The sequence below is a fragment of the Phaenicophaeus curvirostris genome (genome assembly GCF_032191515.1).
Source record: "Phaenicophaeus curvirostris isolate KB17595 chromosome W unlocalized genomic scaffold, BPBGC_Pcur_1.0 scaffold_34, whole genome shotgun sequence".
In the NCBI taxonomy this organism is placed as follows: Eukaryota; Metazoa; Chordata; class Aves; order Cuculiformes; family Cuculidae; genus Phaenicophaeus; species Phaenicophaeus curvirostris.
In genome coordinates, this window is record NW_027206663.1 from 2,275,685 (window position 1) to 2,298,645 (window position 22,961).

The 22,961-nt window shown below is 43.0% G+C and overlaps 1 protein-coding gene across 2 annotated transcripts in view; it reads right to left on the bottom strand.

The window, feature by feature from the left end:
- Positions 1–21,376, bottom strand: part of LOC138733793 (kinesin-like protein KIF2A) — a 147,751-nt gene extending 126,375 nt beyond the window's left edge. For both annotated transcript variants that reach the window (XM_069881285.1, XM_069881284.1), the window contains exon 1: positions 21,121–21,376. In XM_069881285.1, coding sequence (XP_069737386.1) covers positions 21,121–21,184 — 64 coding nt within the window. In that variant the 5' untranslated portion in view covers positions 21,185–21,376. The remainder of the gene's footprint in view (positions 1–21,120) is intronic.
- Between the last annotated feature and the right edge of the window lie 1,585 nt (positions 21,377–22,961).

The following is a 22,961-nucleotide window of genomic DNA, read 5'->3' on the forward strand; positions in this document are numbered from 1 at the left end:
ACGCAATTTTAGTACCTTTAACTGCAGTAGGCCTGTTCATTTGTTGTTTTCCTATTTTGTTAGGATGCTGCCAGACTTGTTTGGAAAATAGCATGGATTCTATTTTAAAAAGAAAGGGGGGAATTGTGGGAATGTATGCTGGTCTAACGATGTGGCCTTATCAGGTTGTTAGGGAGAAGTTTGGAATACACCAAGGTCGAGAAGCAGCTACAGTGTGAGAACAAGAAGGCAGTCTACGTGCAAGATTACTTATACAAAAACTACTAGGGGAAACTTTGGGCTTTAGCCAAGCATTACATAAACACTAGACAAGATAGCAGAAAAGTACAAAAGGCTTGCTTGCTTGCTAATAAACGACTTGATTTCCAATCATATTGATTGTCTGTGATCTTGTCCGGGATACCTGCACGGGTTCAGTCTCCCACAATTCAGATATGTTTTAAACATTGTAGAATTACCCAGAGCAGCAAGAAGAATGTGGTATAAATTTGGCACTTAGTAATCTCCTTGTTTTATCCTTGGAAAAGATAAGGGAAAGGCTTTGAAAAAATGTTGTTCTGCTTGTAGTATTGGGCAAAGATGTTTGCAAGTTTCATTAATGGGAGCAGAAACTTTCAGTCTGATAGCGGGGTGAATGAGAGGTAAACAGGGAGAAGTTCTACCAACTCCCTTCTGTCAGGCTGTGGGAAATGCAGAACCAGTGATTTATTACAAAGTCTCTTGTTTCCCATTTCTATTACTGATTTGAACAACTGGAAGTCAGCAGCTGGAAATCATAGAGATAATTCAAATCAGGCAGCCAGTGCTTTTGAGAGAATGATTAAAATGCAAGGCTCTGACTGGAAAGACATCAGGGAGATTATACAAGCGTTGTTTGATGATTCATAAAGCAGGTAGCAGGACTTTTACCAGGAACAGACTATTGTTTTCAAGGAGCTGAGGCACAAGACTTGGGAAAGTTATTGTGTGTTACTTGAGTGGCATATAGGAATAGGGAGAGAAAAGGGATTAATAGCGGTGCTAGAAGAGAACACACAGAAAAGAGGATATAGGGAGGATACAGGGGAAGGGACCAAGGCTGGAGTCCCTTAGCACAGAAAGTCTGGGTATGCCGCGATTAAGAGACGGGACGATAGCTTGATGCAAGCAAAGTGTCGGATTTATTGCGTTCAAGGCATATATTTATACTGGCTATACAATGCGTGTTTCATACTGATTGGTTTTTACACTACACTAGGCAATCACAGATTGGTTAATACAAATGAGCCTTTTTTAAACATCTACTTGCTTTAGCAACAGCAGCAGTTTCTCTTATCAAGGCCACTGTTTCGCAACCACGGACACCCGTGCTCATCCGCTCATAGCCAGTACTCTCTGTTCCTTTCTAAGCAAAAGTCTTATCTCACTCCTCCCAGGATCTCCGACCGACAAGTTCCAGCACGTCCTGTTTTATCAACTGGTCTGTGCTGGGGGCTTTCTTGAAGCCAGCCAAATCCTGTCCTACATGGGTACAGCCAGGAGAAAATCAGTGTGTTTAATGTAAATAGGAGGGACATTGGAAGGGGAATGCCCTCTTTTGAATTAAGGTACCCTTCCAAATCCCCTGTTCTCTGTAGAAACGTATTAAGGAAGAACGGAGGAATTTTCCGCAGAAACTCTGGTTAAAATCAAGCTGGGGGAGGAGGAAATTTAATTTCTGGTGGATACCAGGGCTGTGTATTCTGTATTGAATATTTTGAAATAATAACAACAATAATAAAATTAATGAAATATAATAATAAAATATAAATATAATAAAATATAAGCATTATTGGTGTGATGGGAGCCAGGGAAAGCTGACCATTTTTTTAAAACTTGAAATTTAAATTAGGAAAACAGTGGGTAACTCATCAGTTTTAGTATTTGCCAGGCTCCCCAAAGCCGCTGTTAGGAAAGGATTTGCTTGAAAAATTAGAAGCTCAAATAAGATTTGGGGAAGGGGAAGTTGAAGTTTATATACCAGAATCTAAACATATCAAAGTGACAGGATGTCAACATTCAAAGAAAATAATCCCTTGAGAGTTTGGAGATGCTGTGGTCCCAACAGTGTGGGCTGGAGAGATACCTGGGAGGTCCAAGTGAGTAGAACATGTAAGAGGTGATTTGAAACCAGGATTGGTCCCGGTAAGAATTAAACAATATCCCTTAAAATTAGATCCTAAACTTGGGTTAATATCAGTAATTCAGAAATTCTTGAAATATAAGTTGTTAGTGGAATATAAGTCAAAATATAATATCCCGATTTACTAGTTAAAAGGCAAATTCTAAGGAGGGTTACCATTTAGTATAGGATCTTACAGTAATGAATCAAATTGTTCAGGGTATACATCCAATAGTTGCAAATCTCTTATACTCTTTTAACAGCTTTGACTGAAATAATCGGGCTGGTTTACAGTGCTAGACGTATAGGATGCCTCTTTCTGCATTCCCCTTGAAAAGGGAAATCAAAAGCTTTAAGCTTTTCAATGGGAAAATCCTGAAATTGGCTGAAAAATTTAGTATACACAGACTGTTCTACCCCAAGGATTGAAAAACAGTCCAACAACTTTTGGAAATCAACTAGCCAAAGAACTAGAAATATGGGAAAAAGAAAATGATGGGGGAATAATATTACAGTATGTGGATGATATCCTCATTGCTGCAACTGGTAGAGAAGATTGTGGCTGTCTACAAAGCTTTTAAACTTTTTGGACTGAGTGGATACAGAGTTTCCAGAGAGAAGGCTCGAAGAACTGTGACTTGGATTTCAGATACAAGTACTGTGACAACTGGGAATGGAAAGAAAATAAACTATTTGCCAACTACCCTGGACATTTTGTGAGTTAAGAACTTTTCTTGGGATGGTAGTATGGTGTTGGCTCTGGATTTCAAATTATGGACTGTTAGTAAAACATTTGTATGAGGTATTGAAGACATCTACCCCTGAGCATCTGGATAGGACTGATAACAGCAGGGCAACCTACAAATATTTGAAATTGTCTTTAATAAAAGCACTAGCACTTGGGCTTCCAGACTTCTCAAAATATTTTTGATGAAAGGCACGGGACAGCCCTGGGTGCGCTATTGCAGTTTCTGGGAGAGCAGAGATGCGCAGTGGCCTATCTCTCAAAACAACTGGATAAAGTCAGCCAAGGATGGCCAGGATGCCTGTGAGCAGTTGCTGCCACAGGAATATTGATCTGGGAAGCTTGCAGATTTACAATGGGTCAGAAGATGACAGTATATGCACCACATGTGGTCATCACTGTTTTGGAACAAAAAGAGGACATTGGCTCTCTCTTAGTCAAATATTAAAGTACCAGGTGATATTATTAGAGTGAGATGATATCCTCCTTAGGACCACCTCAGCTGTTAACCTGGCAGTGTTTCTCTCTACTGACCATGTGGAAGGGAGTCCTGAGTATGATTCTTTGCAGACAATTGAAGAAGTATATTCCAGCCGCCCGGACCTTAAAGATCAACCATTTGAGAATCCAGATTGGTAATTCTTTATGGGTGGAAGCAGTTTTGTGCGAGGAGGAAAAAGGTTGTCGGGGTATGTGGTTATCACAATAAACTCCGTAGTGGAAGCTTGTGCTTTGCCATCAACAGCCTCTGCTCAGAAAGCCAAATTAGTGGCCTTAACCAGGGCCTTGGATTTGAGTCAAGACAAGAGAGTCAATATATAGACAGATTCTAAATATGCCTTTGGAGTTGTGCATGCCCATGGAGCCACATGGAAAGAGAGGCGGATTTTAACGGCACAAGGGACTGGAATCAAGCATACAGAACAAATTCAAAATTACTAGCCAGTGTTCAGAAACCTACAGAAGTGGCTGTTATACATCACATCGATCACATCGATCGGAGACATCAGGTATTGGATTGGGAAATCAATTGGCTGATAAAGCTGCTCAAGTCCCCTAGAAATTACTGGCAAACAGATTTTACTGAGTTATCCCAAAAAGGACACAGATATATTCTAGTTTTAGTAGATACCTTTTTGAACTGGCCAGAGGCTTTCCCTGCTCACATCAATAAGGCAAGAGAAGTAGTAAAAATTTACTTAAAGAATTTATTCCAAGGTTTGGGGTGTCTTTAGGAATGTCTTTGGACAGCGGTCCTCATTTTGTGGCAGAAGTAATCAAACAACTAAGCAGTGTTCTGGGAATATCTTGGGATTTGCATACGCCTTATAGGCCTCGGTCTAGTGAGAAAGTGAAGAGAATTAATTATACTTTGAAATTACAGTTGAATAAAATATGTAAGGAATCCTCTATGACATGGGTAAAAGCTCTACCTTTAGTGTTATTAAGAATTCGAATTCCATCTTGATGAGGAGGCCTTAGCCCATGTGAGATATTGTATAGGAGGTCTTATCAGATGACGTATGTCCCAGGAGATACCATTGTTAAAGCGAATTTGGACATTAATAACTATTCCATAGAATCATAGAATAACCAGGTTGGAAGAGACCCACCAGATCATCGAGTCCAACCATTCCTATCAAACACTAAACCATGCCCCTCAGCACCTCATCCACCCGTCTTTTAAACATCTCCCTGGGCAGCCTGTTCCAGTGCCCAATGACCCTTTCCGTGAAGAATTTTTTCCTAATGTCCAGCCTAAATCTCCCCTGGCGGAGCTTGAGGCCATTCCCTCTTGTCCTGTCCCCTGTCACTTGGGAGAAGAGGCCAGCAGCCTCCTCTCCACAACCTCCTTTCAGGTAGTTGTAGAGAGCAATGAGGTCTCCCCTCAGCCTCCTCTTCTCCAGGCTAAACAACCCCAGCTCTCTCAGCCGCTCCTCATAAGGCCTGTTCTCCAGCCTCTTCACCAGCTTTGTTGCTCTTCTCTGGACTCTCTCCAGAGCCTCAACACCCTTCTTGTGGTGAGGGACCCAGAAGTGAACACAGGATTCAAGGAGTGGTCTCACCACTGCTGAGTACAGAGGGAGAATAACCTCCCTGGACCTGCTGGTCACACCATTTCTGATACAAGCCAAGATGCCATTGGCCTTCTTGGCCACCTGGGCACACTGCTGGCTCATATTCAGTCGGGTGTCAACCAACACCCCCAGGTCCCTCTCCTCCAGGCAGCTTTCTAGACAGACTTCTCCTAGTCTGTAGCACTGCATAGGGTTGTTGTGCCCCAAGTGCAGGACCCGGCACTTGGCCTTGTTAAACCTCATGCCATTGGACTCAGCCCAGCGGTCCAGCCTGTTCAGATCCCTTTGCAGAGCCTCCCTACCCTCCAGCAAATCGACACTTCCACCCAGCTTAGTGTCGTCTGCAAACTTGCTAAGGGTGCACTCAATGCCTTCATCCAGGTCATTGATAAAGACATTGAACAGGGCTGGACCTGGGCTGGATTTGATATCTCTCCAGGAATTACAGAAATTTGTGACTGTTAACAAATCTTTAGAGCTTGATATGACAGCACATCCATTCCAGCCTGGAGACTGGGTGTATATCAAGTCCTGGGACTCGGAACCATTAACTCCTAAGTGCAAGGACCATATCAGGTACTTTTAACTACGTTCACAACCGTGAAGCGAGATGGAAAAGGACCCTGGATTCATCATTCACAGATTAAGAAGGTTCCTGCTTCATGGACCATAGAACAACGATCCCCAGCTGCTCACCACACAGGAACTGAGCGAATATTGAAGCCTGAGTGGAAATTAATGGGACTTGGGGAACCCACTAAAGATGAGGATTCAAAGAATTAGATCACGATGAATTTCAGGACTATGTTTCAAATGACTGTTATTACAATGATAACTGGGTAAAAAGGGTGAACTGGAATAACAGCATTATTGGAATTGCTAAAAGGTTTTGGTAAAATGAATAGACAACAGCCTGTCTGCACATGCCACATTCCACCTCTGACCCCATACATTGGGGAAGTATTCCATTAGATTTTACAGATCTTCAGAAATTGGATAATGTCACTGAAGTGCTAAAAAAGGTTAATGGGAGCTATTATTTAGATAGTGAAAACCAGTGCAGACGAAGGAGTGGCATACTGCAGGATGTAACACTTTGGAGGCGGGAAATAACAGGACTGCGTTTGGGCACCATGCTAACATTCCTTGCCTAAAGGGGCCCACCCCATTGGGTCACCATTTCTTAGACTGAGTTTGCAGGGTACAGTGAAACACAAGTTGCTGCTGGATTAATGATCCCGTGTGTTACTAACTGCAGCAGTGACATGACTGTAGCACAAGAATGTTATATCTTGAGAAAAGGCTCTGGGACTTGGAATAAAAGTTATGTGGAGATTGGAGATATATTTTGAATTGGTGCCTTAGATGGGGAAAGAAAGGTAAATTTGATTACCCCAAGTTGTCCTGGGACTGCATACAGAAAATCACGTGACTTTGCCAGGGGCAGATGTAACAACGACAACCTTCCCTTTATTATAAAAAGAGCATGAGATTTACGAGAAGCCTGGATTAACACTTCAAATTGTTCACAGGCTGAAGAGCCAGCCCCTGGGTACAGCGTATGGGCATTGGGAAGTGGGCCTTGGACTGCCAGATTATCTTTTACTGAAGAAAATATACCTGTAACCTTAGGCCTCCTGACACTGTGCCCTATCTGGAAGCAAAGGGAAGCCCTACAAACTGTCAGTATTGAGGAAAAAACAAAAGAACTAGTGATGAGGATAATTGGCAAGGGCCGAGCACATCCACTGAGGTAGGATGGGGATTACTCGATTTTTACTACCAGGATGGACTGCACTGGAAAATCGGATTCTAATTGAAAATCTTATCTGGGAAGTGGAAACACTGGCCAGTTCTGTTGCTAAAAGATTCAAACTGATCAGTCAGCAGGTACAGGCCAATATGAAGGCAGTATTACAACACTGCCTGGTTTTAGATTTATTGTTGGCCAAAGAGCATAGAGTTTGTGGATATCTGAAATTGGCCTCAGATCATTGTTGCATCCATATCCCAAATGTAACAGAAGATTTTAACAAGTAGATAGAACAAATTCAAGCTGTTGCCCGACAAGATCGGGATCTTAAAGAGAATGCAGAAAACTATTGGCTGAATAAATTTTTAAACCATGTAGGTGGAATGTCACTGACTGGGTGGCTTCCTTGTCACAAACTTTAGTGTTAATCACTGTCATAATAGGGATCGTCTTCTCAGTATGAAGTTGTGTAAAATGCATATTTTTGAAAAGGGAACACATTTCTAAAATAGACATAAATGATCTATGTTGGTGTTATTCTGCCTTGCTTGTTATCCTGTGGGAAGAAGGGTGGTGGGGACCTTTAGATGAGAATCAAAAGGCCCCAAAAGAAAAGGAGGGATTTGATACAATATGAGGAATATTTCAAAGTGAAATATTTTGATTTAAGCTAAAGTACAGTTACATTTTGTCTAAGCAGCTGTGGGTTTTGAAAAGTTAGACAGAATGTCCCTCTGATAGCAGCTTTCTTTACAACAGTGATTTCTAGACATTGTTTGTTCCTTGAAAATGAGAACGTATTGTGCGAGGAACGATTTGTGCTAAACAGATGTCTCTATGTCTCTTCTTCTGTAATCACCTCTGTTTGGAATCCTAGCTAATCTGAAAGGCAAGGTCAAGTAGAGAACTGGAGCCAGCTCCAGATTAGCTGGAGTTTTGACTGTTGCAAAGTTTCATAACATTAAAATTATACCTTGGAAAGTAATAGAATATGCATAAGATTTCTGGGAGAATTTATACATATGCATTTAAGTGGGAAATATATTCTGTATCTAGCCTTTGTCTCGTTGCACGTGATTGATGGATATCACTCCTGCATGTTGCCCAGGCCTGAGAAAGGATGCATGCTTTCTAAAACTCCAAGAAGAGTCTTAGAGAGTTTTATTTGCTGACATTTTAGGTATCAAACCCTTTAATTTATCACAAGTCATTGAATTCTTTTCCTCTATGACTGAACATATTGTGAATATTTATAGGGACCTTCATATTTTAGTGTTCACAATGGGTTGACTACAGCATTCTCTTCCTGATCCCAAGAGTCCAGCCACACAGTATGATGAGGAAGACAAGATAATCCAACAAACAATAAGATAGGAAAAAAGTTTAAAATGAAAAAGCAAACTTTATAAGCAGTAAATATTTACAAAGGAAGAACTTAAACAAGAGCACTGCAATAAAGTGAATCTACCCCATTCTGTTACTTATTTCTCAAGCACAAAAAAAAATCACAGTGGCACATTCCACTGGTCAAGCCAACAAAAATGCTACAGGTTCTGTACTCCAGGAAAGGAACTCACCTACTAAATATTTCATACTGTTCACTCATTTCTCTACATTGTCCTACAGTAAGTGGGTGTATTAAAAGAACTCAAATCACTGTTTTATCTTCTAGAGAAAATAGAAAGAGATACTTTCATAATGGCGTTACTCTTCAGTCAGGCATGACCTCTTCCCAATGATCTATTGACTCTTCCCAAATCAGCAAAGTGTGAAGCCATGCTTGGTGCCATGCTGCCAAGAAGCAGCACAGCAAAGTCTTCAGTTCATAAAGCCATAAGAAGAAAACACAAGTAAAACTGAGCCCAGGAAACAGGCCATTATAGAGCGTAGGTGGAAAGAGCAACAACTTTACCTACTGAATAGGAACAAAAGATAAATTCCCCCATAACACGATGAGAGAGAAAAAACAGGCAATACAGGCTGTGTAATCCTAGTAAACATATACAGCTCTAAAGACATTATTGTCAGTATGTAATGATGTATTAAACATGCTTATAGAACAAAAATGAGAAGATTCTCTGAAGATCAGGACTTCAGCACTTGTAACTCAAAAGCTATTTATACAAAATGCAGAAGACCTACATAAATATCTGAGAATATGCAAGTTACAGTGAAAATACATGTACTGCATAACAAAAGCAAAAAAAAGTCATTTGAAAAAGGACACAGAAAATTTAACACATCCTCCTGGTCAACATTTCTGTGTTGACCAATAATCCCCAGAAACTCTGAATGTAACAGTATGAGAACCTATACTGGATAAGTAAGCCTAAACTTTGGATCCATTAGCTCCACCAGCAATAGCAGACTTGAAACCCTGTTGTGATCTGGCCACTATGGAAGAACAAAGACACATTGTGTCCATGTGGCTTACATAGGGATTAGGTAACTGAGTCAAATGATCTACATGTGGTAACAAAGTCTTAATCACAGGGAAGGAATACATTTATGTCACAAAAGGAAAGAGTAAAAGCACATAACCATGTAAATCTACCCTCAAGAGCTTGTAAAATAGGGTGACTATCCAAATCTGAACAGAATTTTTTATAGTGTCATTATACCTTCTAATAAAATCAGAGTCGTACGTAAAGATCAAGATGATCATATGGGATTACCCAGAAGACAAAGGATGGTAAAGACCTCTCAACCCTGAGAAACATCAATTTCATGGAAGTTGGGCTTTAAAGAAAAAAATTACAGCAATTACCATTACAAAAATTTTGTCATCTTTGTGTTTGAAGGTGAAACAGTTACCATGATGTTTTGGCAAGCCTAAGGAGAGAGGAGCTGCCAGTAGGTTTTTAGAGTAGATGGATTATCTTCCATCATCTTCCAACAGTCCTGGAAGACTGGGGAAGTCCCACTGGACTGGAGGCTAGCTGATGTTGTGCCCATCTACAAGAAGGGTCGCAGGGAGGACCCAGGAAACTACAGGCCTGTCAGTCTGACCTCAGTGCCAGGGAAAGTCATGGAACAGGTGATCTTGAGTGCTATCATGAAGCACATGCAAGAGAACCATGTGATCAGGCCCAGTCAACATGGGTTCACAAAAGGCAGGTCTTGCCAAACTAACCTGATCGCCTTCTATGACAAAGTGACTTGACTACTGGATGAGGGAAAGGCTGTAGATGTGGTCTTCCTGGACTTCAGTAAAGCCTTTGACACAGTTTACCACAGCATTCTGCTTGAGAAGCTGTCAGCCTCTGGCCTGGACAGGCGCACACTCTCCTGGGTGGAAAACTGGTTGGATGGCCGGGCCCAGAGAGTGGTGGTAAATGGTGTGAAATCCAGCTGGAGGCCAGTGACAAGTGGGGTTCCCCAGGGCTCAGTGCTGGGTCCAGCCCTGTTCCATGTCATTATCAATGACCTGGATGAAGGCATTGAGTGCACCCTTAGCAAGTTTGCAGACGACACTAAGCTGGGTGGAATCATGGATCTGCTGGAGGGTAGGGAGGCTCTGCAAAGGGATCTGAACAGGCTGGACCACTGGGCAGAGTCCAATGACATGAGATTTAACAAGGCCAAATGCCGGATCCTGCACCTGGGGCACAACAACCCTATGCAGTGCTACAGATGAGGAGAAGTCTGTCTAGAAAGCTGCCTGGAGGAGAGGGACCTGGGGGTGTTGGTTGACAGCCGACTGAACATGAGCCAGCATTGTGCCCAGGGGGCCAAGAAGGCCAATGGCATCCTGGCTTGTATCAGAAATGGTGTGACCAGCAGGTCCAGGGAGGTTATTCTCCCTCTGTACTCGGCACTGGTGAGACTGCTCCTCGAATACTGTGTTCACTTCTGGGCCCCTCACCACAAGAAGGATGTTGAGGCTCTGGAGCAAGTCCAGAGAAGAGCAACAAATCTGGTGAAGAGGCTGGAGAACAGGCCTTATGAGGAATGGCTGAGAGAGCTGGGGTTGTTTAGCCTGGAGAAGAGGAGGCTGAGGGGAGACCTCATTGCTCTCTACAACTACCTGAAAGGAGGTTGTAGAGAGGAGGGTGATGGCCTCTTCTCCCAAGTGATAGGGGACAGGACAAGAGGAAATGGCCTCAAGCTCCGCCAGGGGAGATTTAGGCTGGACATTAGGAAAAAATTTTTCACAGAAAGGGTCATTGGGCACTGGAACAGGCTGCCCAGGGAGGTGGTTGATTCACCTTCCCTGGAGGTGTTTAAGGCACGGATGGATGAGGTGCTGAGGGGCATGGTTTAGTGTTTGATAGGAATGGTTGGACTCAATGATCCGGTGGGTCTCTTCCAACCTGGTTATTCTATGATTCTGTGATTCTATGATCTTTGACTGTGACCAGTCCCAGTTGCTTCAGAAACAAGTGAAGAAAATTCTTAAGTAGGCAATTAGAAAATAACAACCACAGGCAACATTTCTTCTTATCTCCCATCAATTAGAGGTTATTTAAACTACAGACTCAAGTAGAACAGAAACTATCTATTACAGTTGCAGGTGTATTTTTTCAATTTTTAGTGTAAAATTGGATATTCCTACTATCCACATCAACATCCTTCTTAAAATTCTGCTATGCTTCTAGCCTCCATCTCTTCTGGTAACAACCTCCACGTGATAATTGTATTTAGTTTATTCTCCTTTATTAGTTTTAGATTTTCTCTTTTAAACACTGACAGCACTCTTGTTCTTCTATTATGACAAAAAAATGGGCACAAGCTCATGATCTTTCTTTTTTACACTATTTGATGGTTAATCCCTAAAAAATTCACCGTTTTTCCCTTCCTGGAAGTTCTGTCAAATCCAGTCACTCTTCCAATTACAAGAACAACCCTTCTTCTTACGCATGTTACATTATTTCTGACACAGTGAGACCAGAACTGCATTCCCCCCTACTTTCCAAATGAGCAAATATATAATTAATCTCTTTGTCCTTCTAGGTAGCATTTCAGATCTGCAGAGACAAAAAGAATAGGAACAGTCTGAGGAGGAAATTGAGGGAACACAATTGGACTGAAAAAGTAAAGGAAAAACACTAATCATAAACTCATAGAATGGTTTGGGTTGGAAGGGCCCTTAAAGATCATCCAGTTACAGCCCCCTGACATGGGCAGGGACATTTCCCCCTGGATCAGGTTGCTCAAAGCCTCATCCAACCTGGCCTTGAACACCTCCAGGGATGGGGCAGCCACGACTTCTCTGGTGTGCCAGTGCTTCCCCACCCTCACTGGAAAACATTTCTTCTTAATATCTAATCTAAATCTTCCCTCTTTCAGCTTAAAATCGTTACCCTACTAAAGAGCTGTAGGGCATAAGAGGTTTATCCTATTTCAGCAAAAGACTAAATTTATGAAAAAAAATTCGAGATATTCTTTTTCCAAGTAGTTACATAGGTCTTTGTCATCTTTAACTGTATCATGCACAAGAAGTGAAGATATGGGTACAAGTTCACAGGTAAAGCAATGGGCTATTAAGTAAAGGGATTTCAGCAACAGACAAATGCTCCTATTTAGACCGCAACAAGGAGCATCTTCTGGACAGGAGGAAACACCATTACAGCAGATCTTGCAGGTACCTTCTGGCCACCTCTCTACTTCCCTAAGCTTCTGTGTGATAAGGCACATTTTTCAAGACTGGAAATGCAGTCCATTCTTAGCAATTCGCAATCTAAAATCAATGAGTTCTTTCCTGTTTCCAAGATAGACTATCAAGGCATATTTCAAGCAATATACATAAATTATACTGAAATAAGTAGTAAATTACAGTATCTGAAATTATTATAAAAAGCCAAACTAGCTGACTGAATACGCTCTTCCATTACATGAACATAACTAGTTATTGCAATTGTAACTGGAAATATTATCTGCAACTCTAGACAACATTTATACCAATGTTTGCCTACTGAGAAAAAAATGAATACGCAACAAGCAGCTCTGCAGCATCAGTCCTTGAAAATGTTTTAACACTTAAACCTAATTAGAACTTGTAAAAATTACAGAATATGTAACTTCTTTCCAGAATGTTCCAATCAGATTCTCACATTTACTGTGTTCTTCGTGTCTTTTCAATTTTGTTGTAATGAACAAGTATGACTTAATAGTGATGTTTCACCAAAAAATGCTATTCTGTTAGTTTTTTCTTATTATTTAAAGAAAAAAAATAGAGTTATCTGGAATTAATAAAGCTCTGTATTCAGAAAAGTGTTTAACATAACTGGTGGACAGATGGGAAAAAATGTATACTTTTTCAAATGACCCAATTAACAAACTAAAAATATATTCTTCTCTGGATTCAGCAAATAAGCAGGTAAATAAGAAAATTTGAAAGAATTATTATACTTACCTCTCAAAACAATATTTAGTTTTAAAAAAGGACTTACTGCAGACAAGACAGAAGACAAAAAAAAAGCACAGAGCAACACACCACTTTCTCCAGAAGTTTCTTACATGGTTTTAATCATGCCTTCATCTTAGGGTAGTTGGTATGATACACAGACCTGATTCTACCTAGGATATAGTTCTGGGTAGAACAGATGCAGGTAGCTCACTGTTACTGAACCAGAAGATCATACTTCTCACCTCCACTTCATCCTGGCCATGCATTTCCTATACACTGATACTGTTGGGGTCACAGATCCCTCCGAGTCATTTGAACTCACTAATTCTAAAGAAAACTAGCACATCCAAAAGTTTTCTACTATGTTTAGTGAATCAATTAATGTATTAACAGAGAGGAAAAAAAAAAAAGCATTAGCCACACTGAATGGGAAAGAGTTTGTAGGAACAATACAGCTGACAGAGGCACAGTCAGCAAGACCTCCCCTTGTTAGAAGCAGCTAGATCAATCTCAATTACCTACACAACCACAGAGAGAACACTGCAGTAGCCTGAGCCATAACGAGGCATCTCCTCCTCCAGTCCCAATGCATTTGCAACAGGCAAACCTCACAATAACCAGGACCCACTAACTCTGGTATGACACTGCAGTGCAGTTGCTCACACAAGGACCAAGTTAATACAAATGCTCTAAATCATATAGTTCGAGCAACTGCTATTGTAATGAGTAACAGAAAGTAATTTGCTGATCAAGCCAACTAAACGAGCAGCGATCTTTCTGTTTCAAAGCACAGGAACATCTTGTTTGGTAAGAAAGATGAAGCCACAATGCTATCTTAATTAAAAGCTAAAGGTTACCATGACCATATACGTTTTGTATATAGATAGTATCTACTGAATTTACAGCCAAGCCTTCTGAAACCTCCTGAAGCAAGAGTCAAGAGCAACAAATCACCTCGGGCCTCAGCAGATGTGGATTAGCCAGCTCAAAGAATGCGGGCCTGTGCGAGAAAGGAACAAATTGCCCAGAGATAAGGAGAAAGGGAGGAAGGGGAGTTAGGAACTGTTTGATGAGAAACAGGACTACAACCTTGAAGACTGCTGAACTGAGACAACTCTGTAAACTTAGCTGATTTATTATCTGGCTATATGGAGATTGCATGTACCCTAAAGGAACGGGGTGGGGGCATCTTCAAAGATGTGAAACGAACTCGGGGCGGGGGGATAAAAAAGGTTGCTCAGCTTACCTAACTTTGCGAGCCTTGGTGGAGCTGCGACTCCCCGTCCGCCCAGCGCTGCTTTTGCTTTCCTATCTAAATAAATAGTAAATTGATCCATGTTTGGACTTTGTGTTGTTAACTCAACTATAACACTGTGAAGGTATCCCCCTAGTATATTACTGATATGTAATATATTTAATATGCTGCATCACATTTCTAAGTGATACAGCAAAATATATAAACCATTAACAGCAATGAAAATAAGTACTGCTATGTTCAAGCATTACTGTCTTCACTTCTGATATTACAAGTGAGCAGAATCCATGGAGGGGGGAAGCAAATCATTCTCATGCCCTGTTTTCCAAAGGCATACAAAAAAAACAGTAAAATTTGTTAGAAGTTCACACAGGCCTCAGAAAGGCCTGCTTGTTTTAAAAATTGCTACAGTGAGGTTTTCTGAAACCAGTTCTGGTTTGAGCTAAAGCAGAATCATGAGGGTGTCGCTCTCTTCTTCGATGGCCGACATCCAGTGAGGACCTTGTCTGTCTGTGCCTCCCTGATCCTGGATTCATGCGTTCCTGAATCCAGTTCCCTCCTGCCACCCTTCGAGGGATGGGGGCACGATTTCATATATTTGTATATGTTTTATTATTTTCTTATTATTTTCTTTATTATTATTATATCATTAAAGCTGTAGTTTGAGTTTCCATCCCACAAGTCTTTTCCTCTAATTTCCCTTTTCCCTGGGGGTGAGGGGAAGGGAACTGGGAGCCCAACTCCTCAGTTTTAGCTACAAAATTTGCCGTGCCAGGGCTAAACTGTGACAGTTTCTTGTCGCCTAACATGAGGCGGTGAATTTGGATGAACTGAACCAAATCGTACCACTCTGGACCGCTCAGCCAGGACTGCACCAGATTTTTATTTTTAAGGGTCTGTGTCTCTCAATGCAGGCAGCAGCTCAGCCAGCAGCCTTGGCCAGCTCTGCCGATACAGTTCAGCTGGCAGAGCACCAGCACTGCAAGCCTGAAGCTCCTGTTTTGAATCTTATCAGGAGAGATTTGCAAAGTACAATTAGAAATTGTGACATTGCTACATTGAAGGGTTGGAAATTAAGAGAGACAGCTGGTTTATGCTGGTTTTGAGAAAAGTATTACATTTTGTCCTTGTAAAACTTTTCCAACTGTTGATTAAAATAATATTTGCAGCAATGATGCAGCTGCTAATGGCCGACATATGGTTCATAGGATTTATGGGGGTCAGCTGCATAGTGTCCCTCAGTTTTACCTTGTTTGTTATCTATTATAGGCACTGGGAAAAGGCATGTTACATCATGGATGGCCTAAGTGTGATCTATTTGGTAATATGTATAGTAGTCCATTTCCCTGTAAATTTTGAGTTCAAAATACCATATGATGCCCTTGTGAAATTCTGTTTACAGCTGGTTTTCTCAGTGTGGCATGCGAGAAAGGAGATATGTTACAGCTTAGTTGTTCTCTGCATCATCCTGGCAGTTACAAATTTTAAGCGCCGGATACAAGTGATACTCATTATTTGTGTCCTCATTGTAATATACCTTGCGATATGTGTAGCTGTGGCCTTACCTGACAATCTTGGGCATCACCTAGCAAACTTTGGGTTTAATTACACTTTTGGCCTTGTCTGGGATAAGGAGGACAATCAGTCTGGCTGCCAACCAGAGGAGCTGAACTGGGGAAGCTACACTTCCTTGTATTATGCTGAGCTGATTCCACTAGATTTCGAACAAAATAGCACTCTGTTATTACTAAGGCTTCTGAATTTATTACTGAATTTATTTAATGTGTTTCAGGGGGGTATGCAATTAGATTAGTAAGCTACTACCATAGGAGTTATGCAATTGTCTCAGCTTCCACCAAACGTACTGCTTTGATAACAGGCCCTGTAAAATGGAAATCTAAGATGGCTGCTACCGCATCTCGGAAAACAAGAACCTTAGTCACGCAGACAGCACCAGCCTTAGTGAACACAGCAACTACACAGACAGCACCAGCCATTGCAAGCACAGCAGCTACTCAGACAGCCACCCGACCAGTACCAGTACCACCACCAGCACTCATGAGCACTGCAATGACTCAGACACCATCAGTCGTTGTGAACACAGCAGCCTCTCAGACAGCACTAGCCATCACACGCACAGCAGCTATGCAGACAGCTACTCATTCCAAACCCATACCAGTGGCAATAAGCACTGTAGCTATGCGAGAGTTACCAGGGAATCAGCTGCTCAATGTGAACCAGATCCAGTTGTGGCAAGCACTTTGACAGCTACTATGGATATGCTTACTGAATCCATACCGCTCCCAGATGTTGCAAGTACTATGGCTAAGCATACAGCTACTACAGACACTCCTGTTCAATCTGTAATGGTGCCAGTTGCCCCTGTGAGGATAAGGAAATACAAACAAACCTCAGGAGAGGGGGAGAAACAGCCTGAAAAGACAGTTAGCAAGGACAAGCATGAGAGTGAAGAAACAGATCCTATTCCAGTGCAGGAGGAAGACCAAGGATAGGGTCCTTCAAAGCGACCAAAGAGTCCTTCATGATCACCAAGTCCTTCGTGACAAGAAAGTCCTTCAAAACCAGTACCATCACAGGATCAGCAGGAAGATGATTCAAGACAATCAGAACCAAAGGTAGTCATCAATCCTTAGCCTCTGGAGGCGGCCCTTGGCAGCTGTAAGGGACACACATCCCTCTAAAGATTAAATTGAATGCCACCCAAGCAGATGGAACAGCATGGAGAAAGGTATTAATTGCCTGAGTGAACTGGCTGTGCAAGAGTAGAACATTACATTCAATTATAGACCCTGATGAATTACCACGTCACCAAGCTATGCTGCGGAAGTTTGTGCAGAGTGCCCCACCAACATATGCCCACACATTATCAACAATGGTTTGAGGAGGAACTGCTGGCACTCCAATGGTAGGTGAACTGGTTGACAAACTCCAACAATATGAAGACAGTCTCTCTCGGCCTTTCCAGACCTGTGTCTTGGCTCTGGAGAAATTGTTTCAAAAAGAGTCTGAAAGATTCAACAGAGCTTATTTGACAAACAGTTTGATAAACTGTCTGACATGGAGGACAGATCCTCCTTCTCACAGACCCACAACTCCACAACTCATCCCTTAAGAAAAGACGTCCTCCTACAAAACCAGCCTGAGAGACCCAGAAAATACCATGACGCATCCTGTGGCTTTTCCTGTGTGATCATGGAGAGGATATGAGGAGATGGGATGGACAACCTACTGCTGCCCTGGAGTCATGAGTTCGTGAGTTAAAACAAAAATGGAGATTAACAGTGGATCATCATGGTCTGAAAGAGGTCACACCACCTTTTAGTGCTGCTGTACCAGACACGTTAGAACTGCAATAGGAACTGGAATCAAAGGCAGCCAGGTGGTCTGCCACAACTGATATTACTAATGCATTTTTCTCTATTCCTTTAGCAGCAGAGTGCAGGGTGCAGTTTGTTTTTTCCTGGAGGGGCACCCAGTACACCTGGAATTGACTGCCCCAGGGGTAGAAACCCAGCCCTACCATTTGCCATGGACTAATGCAGACTGCACTGGAGAAGGGTGGAGCTCCAGAACACCTGCAATGCATTGATGACATCTTCATATGGGGTAACACAGCAGAGGAAGTTTGTGAGAAAGGTGAGAAGATGATCAACATTCTTTTGATAGCTGGTTTTGCTATAAAGAGAAGCACAGTCCAGGGACCTGCACGAGAGATCCAGTTACTAGGAATTAAATGGCAAGATGGGCATCTCCAAATCCCATTAGATGGGATCAACAAAATAACAGCTATGTCCCCACCAACCAACAAAAAGGAAACACAAGCTTTTCTAGGCGTTGGGGGTTTCTGGAGAATGCACATTCCTGGTTACAGTCAGACTGTGAGACCTCTCTATGTAGTGAATCAAAAAAAACAGTTTTTAACTGGGGCCCTGAGCAAGGACAAGCCTTTGAACAAATTAACAAAAGATCGTGCATGCAGTAGCTCTGGGGCCAGTCCAAACAGGACAAGATATCTTAGCAGATATGTAAAAAAAAAAAAACAAAACACTACCCTGAAAGCAATGGGGGTGGCACATTTAAAAACTGGGATAAGCAGTTGGCAGAAGTTACCTGGTTAGTGAACACCAGGGAATCTACCAGTCAATCTGGTCCTGCTCAAGCAGATATTCTACACACAGTAGAGGGGGATAAAGTCCCTGTGGTGCATGAAAGGAATTTGCTGGGGAAAACTGGGTTTCTCCTGCCCCAGGCAAAGGCAAACCCATTTGAGGAGTTGCTTTCGCTCAAGGGCCTGGACATACTTGGCGGGTAATGCTAAAGGATGGTGAGGTTGAATGTGTACCTCAAGGAAATCTGACTCTGGGTGAGAACGCTCAGTCTTAAGCTCTGTTTCTAACAGTGTTTCTAAGTATTTTTCAGGATAACAAGCTAGCTTCATCATCTGGCATCCAGTAACCTCCTCGAGGTTGACATCTCTAACCTGCAGCCTGTGGGAATGAACCACGATGAATCCTCAACTATTCCTCTTGCCCTGAGAGACTGCTATAATGGATGGACACCCACAGTCATGAACTTAACGAACTGTTCTGTGGATAAATCATTGATTAGCAATTGATATGTGCATATATATATATGTATATTTGAAGATATAAGTAGTAATTGCCCAAACATGATGTAAATGGTATGGAATAAGGGGTGGAATGTTGTGTGTTGAGCTGTAGAAGAATCAGTTTTCTAACTTCAGCTCAGGCTTGTCTGAGTAACTTCATTTTCTGAAAGTGAACTGGATGTTTTCAGACAGTGTTTCTCTCTAGCAGTGATAACACGGGGCACTAGTATGCAGAAAGGCCATTGCTTATGCTTGTTCCTATAGAAACCTAGGCCATCCTCAAGCTGGTGGAGTGCTGTAAGACAAAAAAGGGTCGCACCTGCAGGGAGGGGCGGACTGGACAGGTGACCCCAAACTGACCAAGAGGATTCCATCCCATAGACATCATACTTGGTATAAACTTGAGAGATCACAAGGGTTTCACTCTCTTCTTCAATGGCCGATGTCCAGGGAGGACCTCATCTGTCTGTTTGCCCTGATCCTGTATCCGTGTGTTCCTGAATCCAGTTCCTGAGCCCAGCTCCCTCCTAGCTGTGGACCCTTTCCCTCATGTCTGCTCTGCAGCATTTGTGGTAACGTACAGTCATCGAGGGATGGGCTGAAAGCATGATTTAGTGTATTTTTATATGTATTTTATTGTTTTCTTATTATTTTCATTATTATTATTTCATTAAAGCTGTAGTTATAATTTCCAACCCATAAGTCTTTTTTCCTCTCATTTCCCTTTCCCTTTTCTCTGGGGATGGGAAGGGGAAGGGAACTGGAAGCCCAGCTGCTTGGTTTTAGCTGCTGAAATTGGCCATGCTGGGACTAAACTGTGACAAGAGATCTGCAGGAGTTATGCAAATAACTGCCAGACCTATCAGATTCTTCACGTGACACACAAGCCATTAAGCACAAATAAAGGAGTTAGGTTTAATATAGTGTCCAGCCAACCATTATTTTATTGTAGGGGTGAACTGCAGTATGGGACATGAGAAGACAAGTTGCATAAAGCTTGTTGGCCACTTGTTTCCTGACTCATGATAAAATCACACTAACTTCAGTACCTTTGACCTTCTTCCCTTAAAAACATCTGCTTATTCTTTAGCAAGCTCCTGAACCCTGGAGAACAAAAAAAAAGACTTTTCAGAAAATCCCAGCAGAACCACACCCCTGTTTAGTAGGCTTCATAGATCTCACAGAGGCCGAGAACAGATGATATATTCTCACTCAAATCGAAGAGCTGAAGTCACAAGTGACCTGCCATTGATTCAGCCAGTGAACTTACCATTTCAGTTCCCTCCTTCCAGACAAATATGAAGATTTAGTACCCTAAACTTGACACATATGCTTCCTTTATTCACGTATCTTTCTAGACAGCACCATACATCCTCCCATCAAGAGATGCTGGGCAATATGAGAAACACTGGATCCCCAGGGGAGAAATAACAACTCATGGGAATAAATCGCAAGCATTCTTCTTATATTTTAATCATAAGGAAAATCTGAAATAATAACATCAAGGATTTTTTGTCAAATTATGTAAATGTCCAAAGGCATTTCTGACAGAGTATACTGCTGTGTCATTTTTTCAGAACACAGCTCATATGACAGAGAAAATAAGAATTTATTACTTTGCATTGAAGGCCTTTCGACCCTCCATCATCTTCTCCCTTCCCCTAAGGCCCTCCCACCTCCCCGTCAAAACCTCTCCAGGCTTTCCTCCCCATCCACGCCCATCTATCCGCGCCCCCTCCCCGATCACCTTATCGCTCCCATCCACAGCTACCCCGCACGTCTCATTTCTCACTCCACACTTGTCCCGTTTTTCTCTGCCCTATGATCTCATCCCATCCCTGCTTCATTTCCCTCGCACCCACCTCGCCCTTCTCCCCCCCATTTCAGCCCCCCACCCGACCGCCGCCCCTCCCTGCCCTGCTGCAGCCTCCCAGTCTGCAGCCGCCGCCGCCGCTCGCGCTCCCTTGACAACTGCAGCGTGCGCTAGATCCGACCACTCCCCAGTCCCGAGCACACAATGGGCCCCACGCGCAGCCCCCTCCCTGCCCCCCGCGCGCAGCCCTCTCCCCGTCCCCGCCCGACGCCGCATACCGAGGCGGCGGCGGCGCCCGGCCATGGGCTGTGGCCGCTCTGCCAGCTCGGCCCCTCCTGCCGCCCCTGCCCCACTGACCATCGCTGCGCTTGATCTCCACGTAGATCCCAATCTGAATCTTGCCGAAGTTGGCCGCTGCCATCGATCGTGGGTCAGTCGGGGAGATCGGAGGAGCTGCTGGCCGAGCTCACAGGGGACAAGGAGGGCGCACCTGTGCTGACCGCAACGGCTGAGGGAGGGCAGGAAGGCAGGAAGGAAGGAAGGAAGCAAGCAAGGACAGACGGGGAAAGGGAGGAGAGAGGAAGAGAGAAAAGGCGCCGGGCGGATACAACAGGCGCCGGGAGCTGCTGCGCCTGTGCGGCTGGCCGCGGCGTCACTACAGGACCGGCTCGCGGGGGAGGCGGAGGCAGAAGCACTGATTTCTCCTCCGGGGGTAGTTCCTAACATGATGAAGCCATCACGGGTTTAAAATTGTCCTTCCTGTACAGTTTCCTAGTCACCCTGAGCAGCATCACAATAAATTCATCTAAACACACTGATACAATGTGTGAAATATTTCAAAGTGGAATATTTCTATTTAAGCTAAAGTACAATTAAGTTTCATCTAAGCAGCTGTGGGTTTTGAAAGTTGGACAGAATGCCCCTCTGATAGCAGGTTCCTTTACAATGGTGTTTTCTAGGCATTGTTTATTCCTTGAAAATGATAATGTATTGTGTGAAGAATGATTTGTGCTAAACAGATGTCTCTTCTTCTGTAATCACCTCTGGAATCCTAACTAATCTGAAAGGCAAGGTCCAGTAGAGAGCTGGAGCCAGCTCCAGATTAGCTAGTTTTGACCATTGCAAAGTTTCATAACATTAAAATTTTACCTTGGAAAGTAATAGAATATGCATAAAATTTCTGGGGAATTTATACATATGCATTTAAGTGGGAAATATATTCTGTACCTAGCCTTTGTCTCATTGCACATGACAGATGGAGATCATTTCAGGCTCTGGAGCGAGTCCAGAGAAGAGCAATGAAGCTGGTGAAGGGGCTGGAGAACAGGCCTTATGAGGAACGGCTGAGAGAGCTGGGGTTGTTTAGCCTGGAGAAGAGGAGGCTGAGGGGAGACCTCATTGCTCTCTACAACTACCTGAAAGGACGTTGTAGAGAGGAGGGTGCTGGCCTCTTCTCCCAAGTGACAGGGGACAGGACAAGAGGAAATGGCCTCAAGCTCTGCCAGGGGAGGTTTAGGCTGGACATTAGGAAAAAAATTCTTCACAGAAAGGGTCATTGGGCACTGGAACAGGCTGCCCAGGGATGTGGTTGATTCACCTTCCCTGGAGATGTTTAAGGCACGGGTGGACGAGGTGCTAAGGGGCATGGTTTAGTGTTTGATAGGAATGGTTGGACTCGATGATCCGGTGGGTCTCTTCCAACCTGGTTATTCTATGATTCTATGATTCCCGCATGTTGCCCAGGCCTGAGAAAGGATGCTTGCTTTCTAAAACTCCCAAACGGGTCTTGTTGAGTATTATTTGCCAACATTTTCGGTATCATTTTTGTGACCCAGATGGGACTTACTTTTAGGATTTCGGATTGGGGGGGGGTCGAGGATGCTCCAGACAGCAACTGAGAACTTCTTGGGGGGGAATCTCCACCTCCTTGGACAGCATCTTGGAAGCAAGGATTCCACTGGTAAGAATTAAAGAATTAAAGCATCCTTTTTGGATTTTGGTTTGGTTGCCTGCCCGTAAGTCAGTGGCGAAAGCTCTGCAGGGTTGGGCTTGAAAGCTACCTAATTTGGGTTTGGGGTTAAAATCCCCAACTTGGTATTTTGGTATATTTGGTAATCCGGGTTTTGGTATCAACACAACCTCTTCTTGCCCAGCAAAGCCAGTCTTATTAAAAATAATCCCCCAATACATGCTTCAAC